The 10529-nt window shown below is 47.7% G+C and overlaps 1 protein-coding gene across 2 annotated transcripts; it reads left to right on the top strand.

Moving 5' to 3' along the window:
• The first annotated feature begins 8233 nt into the window (after positions 1–8233).
• Positions 8234–10236, top strand: LOC119275755 (protein CASPARIAN STRIP INTEGRITY FACTOR 1-like). 2 transcript variants are annotated; one of them, XM_037556660.1, is made up of 3 exons: positions 8234–8467; positions 8626–8675; positions 9823–10236. In XM_037556660.1, the coding sequence occupies exons 1-3, from the start codon at positions 8395–8397 to the stop codon at positions 9952–9954; spliced, it is 255 nt and encodes an 84-aa protein (XP_037412557.1). In that variant the 5' UTR covers positions 8234–8394; the 3' UTR covers positions 9955–10236. The 2 variants fall into 2 exon arrangements, with proteins under 2 accessions (XP_037412557.1, XP_037412556.1); XM_037556659.1 differs by having other exon boundaries at positions 8243–8467; positions 9820–10236.
• The last annotated feature ends 293 nt before the right edge of the window (positions 10237–10529 follow it).

Genomic DNA, 10529 nt, shown 5'->3' with positions numbered 1-10529 from the left:
AAATCCTACCAAGTGGAGAGCAATCCTCCCACTCGGGGGCTTAGCTGCAGTCTAGTACTCGCCTAAGTATTTAAAAAATCCTACCGAGTGGAGAGCAATCCTCCCACTCGGGGGCTTAGCTGCAGTCCAGTACTCGCCTAAGTATTTAAAAATCCTACCGAGTGGAGAGCAATCCTCCCACTCGGGGGCTTAGCTGCAGTCCAGTACTCGCCTAAGTATTTAATCCATTCTGATCCGCAAGGACGACGAGGTGCGGGTCGACTGCTACCTTCTCCTTCGGAGCTACGCCACAAATACAATGTGGATCCGCAAGGATGACGAGGTGCAGGTCGACTGCTACCTTCTCCTTCGGAGCTACGCCACAAATACAATGTGCGCTCTGCAAGGACGACAAGGTGCAGGTCGACTGCTACCTTCTCCTGCGGAGCTACGCCACAAATACAACGTGCGCTCTGCAAGGACGGTGAGGTGCAGGTCGACTGCTGCCTTCTCCTTCGGAGCTGCGCCACAAATACGATGCACGTTCCATCCTGATCCGCAAGGACGCAGGTCAACTGCAATCTGTGCTCCATCCCTACCTGGAAGAGCGATGAAGTGCAGGTCGACTGGACTTTCACCTCAGAGCTGCTTCTCAAGCATTAAAGTATATTCCGAGTGAAGAACAAAGTTCGCTCGAAGGCAAATGCAAGCATATTCAACGATAAGCCAAGTTCAGATAGCATCCTACAGATTCAGAAGTGCTCAGGCGTCAAGCCTGTAAAAGTTTATCGATTACAAAACCACTCGGCGTTCCAAGGCAAATTTAAGACAAATCATAGAAGTTTTTTACTCCTCAGGTGGAGGACTGGAGGGCGCGACAAACTGGTCTAGGTCGATTCCGTCAGCAATCCGACTGGCAGCAGCAATGAAGGTCTCCATGAAAGATTGGAAGTCATGCTTCTTGGTATTGGCCACTTTGATGGACGCCAGCTTGTCCTCTCGCGCATATTTGAAGTGAACACGGACCAGAGATAGAGCGACGTCAGCACCGCACCTGGCGGAAGACTTCTTCCATTCTTGCACTCGACCTGGAACGTCATTCAGTTGAGTCATCAGAGACTCGAGGTCATTTTGAAGCGTCTCTCCTGGCCAGAGTGTCGTGTCGATTCGCAACACTGCAACCTTCAGTCGAGCGAGATAGTCAACCACACCAGCAACACGAGACTCCAGTCGGAGCACGTTCATAGCGGCTTCATCCTTCACAGGAGAGTTAATGGGGTCCAAGCTTGTCTCCACTCGACTGGTCTCCTCCTCGAAGTTCTGGCAGAATTCTGTAAACACAATTCGAAGTTAAGCCAACGGTTTTTATGATGAGTCGATGATATCAAGTCAGTCGGATAGAAGAGATTACCTTCAAGCATGATGAATAACTTCTCGGCGAGCCCTCCCAGATAAGCCTCCAAATCGTTCTTCTTCCCCGCCAGTTCGCTAGCCTTATCACTCAGAGCTATCTTGTCATTCTTCAGTCGGCTAACCTCCTTGTTGGCCGCGTCGAGAGCAGCCTTCAGATTGGCGTTCTCCTCTTCAAGTTTTTCGACTGAAGCCAGTTTCTCTTCCGCAAGCTTCGTTTTGTCCAAAGCCGCCTTCGGCGCCTCGGCAAGGTCATGGTCCTTCTTCTTCAGAGCCTCCTTCAGTTTATCTGCAAAATAACAATGAGATCAGAATCAGGAATGGATAGAAAGATAAAGACAGTCATCAAGATTCTCACCAAATATACCTTTTGCTTCATCCTTCGCCTTCTTAAAGTTCTCTTGAACAAGCTTCAAGTCAAGGTCGAGTTGGATATGCTTGTTTTCCAATTCAGTATAGCGAGCCACTAGCTTGCAAGATTTCTGCAAAAAATCAGTCGACAGACATCAAAGATAGGTTGCTTCCGAGTGACTAAGAGCAAAATCGTAGCATTTCTAAGACTACAGCTGAATCAAAATATTCAACAGTAGTCTCGGGGACTACACCCAGTGGGTGCACTCAGCATGCCCCCACTGGTTCTACCGACTCGGTTCGATCAGTCGACCGAAAGAGACAAAAAGGTTATGATCCTAAACCATAGCTAACTGCCAGCAGTCAGCCACGGTATCATCATGATCTAAAAAAAGAGAGGTTCTTCAGACCTTAGTCGACTGCCAGGAGTCGACCATGGTCTCGGGGACTACACCCAGTGGGTGCACTCAGCGTGCCCCCACTGGTTCCAAGATTCCATTCGACATGGTCCGACCAAACCGAGTGAAGAAATTCAAAATACAAAGACTACAGTCGACTGCCAGCAGTCCACCATAGTCTCGGGGACTACACCCAGTGGGTGCACTCGGTGTGCCCCCACCAATCCAAAAATTCAATCGACACACCCAGTGGGTGTACAGATACAAAGATCTTCGGAAAGAAGAGTTTTCAGATACCATATCCTAACAGAACAAGCGGTGACCAACTAACCTGGACGTTGCTCTAAAGAGCTGAGCTTGCATCATAGGCCGCTTGGCTGGCGTCCCGGATCGCCTTCACCTGCTCCATCATGATCCCCGCCTGGCGTATAGCCTCCTTAGCAGCACCCGCTTGGTCCTCTGGGACGTGGTGTGTGGCAAAAAGGGAAGGCAGATCAGCAATCGACGACGAAGTTCGAGCACTCGTCAGCGGCACAGCAAAGGACACTGAAGTCCGAGTGATGTTACCACCCTCCTGAACCAGCATCTCAGGTGCTGATGCAATCTGAGTAGTCTTCTCAGCCGGCGCCTTTCTAATCCTCCTCGGCCTCAGCGGCGCCTCGTCATCATCATTAGCAAGATCAATGACATGAGGAGGAGCTACAGGAAAGATCCAAAGTTAAAAAACGAAATTCCAATCGACCAAAAGTGAAACTACAAAGATCGTACCAAGGTTGGAGGTGGCAGCGTCTTCCATTTCCTGGTCTTCGTTCCTGGCGGAGGTCTCGGAGGTAGCAGCACTGCAGATTTCAGAAACCAGTCGGTTAGCCAACGAGTCGACCAAGAGTCTGTCCATGCTAAACGAGAAAGCGCAAGTTCTGCTGTTACTCGGAAATGGTGGGAATGGCCATTCTCATCTTGGGCAAGGCCTTCGGCGGCTTTGATGACGCCGCTCAGGGATGCTTTGGCGCTTTTTCAGTCGACGCTGGAGAGGTCGTCCGAGGGCGCTTCGACGACTGCCCAACAGGCACAGTCGCTTTGCCACGCTCGACTGCGGGGTCGTGGGTGAGCTTGGATCGCCTTTCCGTCCGAGGAGGATCGACTTACTCCTCCTCCTCTTCACTGGAGCCATCGTCATCTTCATCCCCCTCACCATCAGATTGCCACTCCTCCTGACTTTCACCTCCGCTCGCCTCCTCCTCCTCGACCTGTTCTTGCACCCCGTTGGGCATCGAGTACATCTCAGTAGTGGCCTAGAAGACAACAAACAAGACAAAATTCAGTCGACTGATTTTAAGCAAACAGAATGAAGAAAACAGGATCACAGTTGGAGATGCAGAATTGGACCTTGTCTACTTCGTATGATTGGTCGAGTGGAGGAATCCTCCTGGCCCCTCGGGGGATGTCCTTGTTCCCTGTGATGGCAGCCAGCCACCTCTCCAGCGTGGCATCCTCGACCTCCTCCGGGTGGATCCGAGTGGTGTCTTCAGTGCCAGAATACATCCACATCGGATGATCTCGATATTGAAGCGGCTGGATGCGTCGGAGGAGGAAGACCTCCAAGAGATCCATGCCGGTCCCCCCGTCACGGATAAGCTGGACAACACGTTCGACCAACACCTTAACCTGCGCCTTCTCTTCCGGGATCACCTTCAAAGAGGAAGGCTTCCTCACTCGGTCCATAGAAAAAGGAGGGATTCCGGTCGACCGCCCTGGCGTCGGCTGGTCTTTGCAGTAAAACCAGGTCGACTGCCATCCACGGACCGAGTCGGGAAGGATCATGGCCGGAAAAGAACTTTTACCCCTCATCTGAACCCCAAGACCCCCACACATCTGAATCACTTGTGTTCTCTCATCACTCGGATTGGCCTTTTTCACCGTCTGGGAGCGACAGGTGAAAATATGCTTGAAAAGACCCCAATGAGGCTGACAACCCAAGAAATTCTCGCACAAAGACACGAAAGCAGCGAGGTACACGATGGTGTTGGGTGTGAAGTGGTGGAGTTGCGCCCCAAAGAAATTCAGAAATCCCCGAAAGAAAGGATGAGGCGGCAAAGAAAACCCACGGTCGACATGGGTGGCCAAGAGTACGACCTCACCCTCCTCAGGCTGCGGCTCAGACTCCTTCCCCGGGAGCCGCGCCGATCCATGGGGGATCAGTCCTCCATTGGTCAGGTCGTCAAGGTCTTCTTGACGAATTGTCGAGCGGATCCAGTCGCCCTGGATCCAGCCCTGCGGCAGGCCGACCCTCGACAAAGATCCGCCCCGACTGGTCGCCCTTCCCTTCGCCTTCGTCGTCGCTTTCTTTGCCCGCTCCAGGGCCGCCGTCTTCTCCTTCACCATCGTCGCCGGTGAGGCGCGCACGGAGCAGCGGTGCTGAGATGGAAGCGAACGCGGCGGATAAGTCTGAGGAAGAGGGGAGGAAATGAGAGCGCACTGTTCAAAAAACCCCGTCCGGCACCTTATATGAGGTTACTTTCGAGTGACTGACTTGTAGGCCCGGGCGATCCTGTCAAATCCCGCAACAGTCGCGCGCGCGATACGTGGCAAAAAAGGTGGCGCGGAGATCGAGGCGTCCCTGCCTTATCCCATCCGATTACCGCGGCCTCCTCCGCCCCGCGCGCTTCCCGAAATTTGAATCCCGCTAAATCCGCGAGCTGCAGAGCAACTTGTCAGACAGGAGATTTCCTCCGCTCTGTCTTCGGAGTTCTCCAAGTAAAGAAAATTCACTCGACGGATACAAAGAATGGATCAAGGCGACTGAAAAAGAAGTTGGTGGCGTCACCTAAGTTCATTGATCCAGAACAAGACATACTCATCACACGAAAATGGGTCGGAGGTGTGTTCAACTCCTTCCCCACTCAAACCTCGATCCATTCGGGGGCTAATGATGAAGCCATGTACCTAGGGTAGGGTCATGGACCTGTCCAAGATACCCTCCCCAAGGACATCTCTAGAAGAAACCACCTTTCAGTCGACCTGGAAGGTTTCCACTCGACGGACTCGAAGACACTCGACCATGAAGCCAACCACTCGACCGCCAGGAGATCTAAAGTCACTCTGCACGCAACGGTCGGTCATTAAGTAGCCCTTATGGTCATCATAGCACTTTATTTGTGGCGTTACCAGTAACGCCCGACCTTAATGTACCTTAAACCCTGCATAACTGAGGGCCGGAGGGGTCTGGCGGACTCTATATAAGCCACCCCCCTCCTCAGTGTAAAGGGTTCGCACCCCTGTAACTCATACTCATATAATCCAGTCGACCGCCTCCGGGCTCCGAGACGTAGGGCTGTTACTTCCTCCAAGAAGGGCCTGAACTCGTAAACATCTTGCGTATACAACTACTCCATAGCTAGGATCTTGCCTCCCCATTCCTACCCCCCTATTCTACTGTCAGACTTAGAATCACGACACCGCCGGCCTCGAAGCTCGTTGTCGATCCATTCTTGCTCTTCGGGGGCAGCCGCGATTCCAAAAAGCAAATCCCCCGAATTCCAGCTCTCGACGGCCATGGTCAAAGCATTCCCGCCACCAATCGTTTTCCCCCGCAGGTTCCACATCGCCGTCAAGGTCGCAGCACCGTTGTGTCTGCCTTCTACCACCATCTTAGCAAAACTCTGGTAGTAGCAAATTTCATCTCCGGTAGTAGCAAACCTCCAAGACGGTTGCAGCCAAAAAAACCACAGCCCGCTGTCGACCAACACCGGCATGGGTGGATGTAGCAAAAAATGTCTTCGGTTCCAGCAAAATCAAAATATGTTTGTAGCAAAAATATCGACCGAAAAAACAGGCCATGTGGCAGCTTGTGAAAAAAATGAATGTAGCAATCAACAACACCTGTGGTAACAAAAATTGACAAAGGTTGCATCAAAAAACTGACAGACGGAGATGTTGCACCCAGCCGCAGGCGGCCCATGGCGATGAGCGCGCCCAGCTGCGCAATCCTCCCTGCTCGGGTGGCGAGAGGCGAGGAGGCGTGGGGGCGCTTGAGATTGACGATTTAGAGGCGAGATGAGAGCGACGGAGTTGAGGATCTCTGCGCCGGAGATGAACCTATGCGCACGAGAAGAAGCAAAAATGGGGATCGAGTGGGGATGAAGTTAAAGACGCGGTCGTGGGCGGTGTGTGATCCCCAGCAGCCACGCGTTTTGAGGGCGTGGGGATGAGGTGGCATAAACACAGGCACAAAGATCGCTATCTAATCCAACGACACGGGCTTGACCTGCTCAACTTTCGGCCAGCGCACCGCACATAAACATTACCCTATTTTTTTAGGGAGCGAACTCTTTTTTAGGAGGAAATACAAGGGAGTATGTATATGTGGTCCAAAAGCTACGACTGTTACGTTCGCCACCTGTTACTATTAGGTACACGTCAGCATGCATGCGCATGACTTGTTTGTCATGGTCGCTGCAGTAAACTGAGTAATTCAACAGGAATTTTGTAAAAAGTAGATAATTAGTTAGCTTTAGCACTAGATATGGTACTTAAACAAGACTAGACTTGTACCAGGCCCTGCATATTTTACTTATCTTTAAAGAGGAAAAGGTGCGTGCATGGCCTCTTTATCCTCCACTGGCAGCTCCGGTTGTCTTCATCTACCATCCCTAATCCGAATTAAAGAGCATAATATTCATAAGACAATAAAGCAGCTCCCCACTAGCAAAGGTGCACATCTCCTTTGATCACATTGTCTATGTAAAGCCTCTGCATTTGGATTACTTTATGCCCATAGCCCATAAGGTTGACTGTGAAGCGGTAGCTGAATTGATAGTTTTCTTCATACATTGCCCCTACATGCCTTCCACTGCACATATAATTGCGTGCACTCCCAAAAACATCTAACCCTAATACTACTATATGCATCAACAAACTATACAAAGTAGTAATACCTCCTTTCTGCCAAAAAAAAAGAAGTTCAAATAGTTCGTTCAGAAGTACTCCCTCCGTTTTACAATATAAGATCTACAATAGCTTAAAAACGATCTTATATTATGGAAGGGGGCGAGTAGAAGATGAGGTCGTAATTAAAATGAGTTCACTCAGACCCGCCTGACTATAATTGTTAGCATACAAAATGTTGTTTGAATTGGTCAAGCAAAACCACTAGTCCCGGCCCTCTGTACGCTTCTAGGTACACACATTTCAGTGACAGTTAATTCCAAACAGAGGTAATATTTTTCATGAACTTCATTTTGACTGTGTCATAATTTTCCCCTTTTTTTGACATGCATATTCATTTGAAATGATGTTTCAAATATGTGCAACTGCACCATGGAGACCGGCCACGTCAAGAGCTAAGACGACAGAGACTGTCAAACAAAGGGACCACTACACATGGTATGTAGCTAAAAATGCAAGGATATGAGTAGTGAAAGTAAAATAGAGATAGCATAATTCTATGTCTGCATGCCGGAAAAGTAATTAGCCAGCGGCTTTTAACCCTCTGCAGCTCATCATAGTTTCAACCTCAAGTAAACTAGGACAGTTCCGGCCCGTTGGTGGTCACCATGTTGCGTGCATGGCTGTCGCTGGTATATGGCATCTAACACCACTACTGCAGAACTCTGACCAATGTCCACCACTCTTGTGAAACCACTATATATAATCATAATACACAAAAATTATCCAGAGTTAATTAAAGATATTCCAACCTCTTAACTTGTGGCACCTACCAGCACCAGCACAGAGCCGAGCAACAACCAGTCTCAGCTGGATCTCGTTTTCACAGGATGACATTATTCAAAAGAAAGACAAATACGGTATGCCGTCATTGCACTCCAAGAATGAAAATGGTATATATGCTAGATTATATATTTGCATGGTCAGTTGCTTTAGCTTCTGGGGCTAGTTAATCAAACAGGCTGCACCAGCAAGTCTAGTGTGATGATGACTACAGGGCCCTGAAAAACTCCATAGGGAAAGCTCTGACCCATCCCTTTAATCTCCACTTTTGGTTTTAATAAGCAGCACACTCCACTGAGATTCACATCCCCATCATGCTGCCCCAGAGAAATAGTTGTATAGTTATCAATACTAAATCCATTCTGTTCTTTCGGACAACTCACATCTGCAGGGTGTTGGTTCCTTTGTGTCCAAACCAAGGAAAGGCTCCCCTCCTCTCTCCCCCGCCATTACCTTCTGTCTGTCTCTGTCTCTCTCTTGAAGCTGAGGAAAGGTAGCTGCATGCTCTCCTTGCCTGCAGGCCGGCGCCATGGAGGCCAACAAGCCTAGCTACTATCTCTTCGTCTTCGTCTTCGCGGCGCTCCTCTTGTCCTCCATGGCTGGTTAGCTATAGCTCCACATGGTCATTGCATTTATTTCCTTTTAGCTAGGTCATGTATGTGCTTTTCTCTTCTGTGCCTTTGTTAGTTCTTGTGCATCCGAGAATGTTGGTTCTATCGCTTTGCTTCGGTTCTGATTTTTTGGAGTTTGTTTGAGGCAGGAGCGCAGAGGAAGTTGCTGATGAATGAAGATGATGCAGGATCGACGATGGTATATAAATGACCCAGCTAGCTAGTGATGCATACATCTATTTTTTGGATTCTCATATTTGTGTCGTTATATTAGATTCCCTTTTAGCTAGATTCCCTTTTAGCTAGCTAGCAAGCTAGCAAGAAGTTCTTAGTAAACAAGGAACTAATAATTAGTTAACACGTGAGAAATTTGGAGAGATATACTCTTATGGAGTCAAATTTACTAATGTCTCCAAATATTGGACAAGTTTTATATTTCAAAAGAGGAAGAATAAGTTTGGTAAATCAATTCCTTAATTAACTTGTCTCCCATCTCCTCTTGGTCTGGAGAGCACATAAATAGGACATGCAACACAAGTTGACTAGCTAGGCATAAGACTGATCGATGCAGTTTCTCCCGACTAGAACACGGTTTTTTTCTATGCAGCAAACTCTGAATTATTTCAGATATATAAATACTTTCTCCATCCGGAAATACTTGTCATCAAAATGGATAAAGTATTTAGACCTAAAATACGTCTAGATACATCCCTTTTTATCCATTTTGATGACAAGCATTTTCGGACGGAGGAAGTATATGACGAACTGTAGATCCTGTGGTGAACAAAACGATTCGAAACAAGTCATCCATTATCATTTGGATAAAATCAAAATCAGAAATCATTTGAATCAAACTAGAGCAGCAAGATGTACACTGCATGCGTCTTGTAACATGTCGGATCAAATTAGCACTAGCATATCACTTTAGACCCTGGCACCCTGCTGCTTTGCATGGATACACGCATATGGTCATCCGTTTGTACTCCCTCCGTTCTCAAATACTTGTCTTTCTAGGCATTTTAAATGGACTCAACATACGGATGTATGTAGACATATTTTAAAATGTAGATTCACTCATTTTGCGCCGTATGTAGTCACTTGTTGAAATCTCTAGAAAGACAAGTACTCCCTCCGTAAACTAATATAAGAGCGTTTAGATGACTACTTTAGTAATCTAAACGCTCTTATATTTGTTTACAGAGGGAGTATTTAGGAACGGGGGGAGTAGTTGTAAATGATTACATGTATTGCTCTTGTATTGTTTGTTAGCCAGTAGCTCGCTAATTGTTTGTACCGCTCGTTAACTCTTGTGCATGCATGCGTGCATGGAATCATCCGTGCAGCAGCAGGAAGACGACGAGGTGTTGGTGGTGGTGCACGGCGGGAGAATCCTCAGGCAGGTGAAGACGAGCGACTACGGGAACTATGACCCAACTCCGACCATGGCCAAGCCTCACTTCAAGGACATACCTAACTAACTGACCATCTACATATATATCTGAGATCAACGGCTGGATATACATATACTGCCGCTACGTGCTTCAAAGATCAAGATCTCAACACCGATGGCAGGGTTAATGCTTTCATATACATATATATATGCGAGAGTATGATGTGTGCTACATATTATTTGTCCCCGAATAAATCGTATCTCATGTATCAATGCACGACACGCGTGTGGAGCTTATATATGTCTATATGTATGTACACTAGTTTTGTGTGGATATATATACCTGGTGTGTGCATCCTTGTTTGGTACTCATGTTCGTTGATTACTCCTGCGCATTTGATTATCTCCTCTGGATGTACAAAAAAGTTTGGTAGTGGTTGTATGCTCTTAGTTGATATATGTTAGGAAAAAAAAAACCTTGAAATTGTGTCATGGCTAACACAAAAGCATAAAAGATACATAAATCATCTCGGATGATTTTATTATTTTAGAAATTAATTAGTCTTGATTGTCAGATAGGATGCCGTTTTTGTGCAAAAGTTTACTAAACTAATTTTGCAACAACACTACTCAAGACCGCAAACTGAACTCTAACAATTTCTG

This window comes from Triticum dicoccoides, chromosome 3B, assembly GCF_002162155.2.
Source record: "Triticum dicoccoides isolate Atlit2015 ecotype Zavitan chromosome 3B, WEW_v2.0, whole genome shotgun sequence".
NCBI lineage: Eukaryota > Viridiplantae > Streptophyta > Magnoliopsida > Poales > Poaceae > Triticum > Triticum dicoccoides.
Note: the sequence above shows the minus strand (reverse complement) of the source record. Positions and strands in the feature narration are given on the sequence as shown.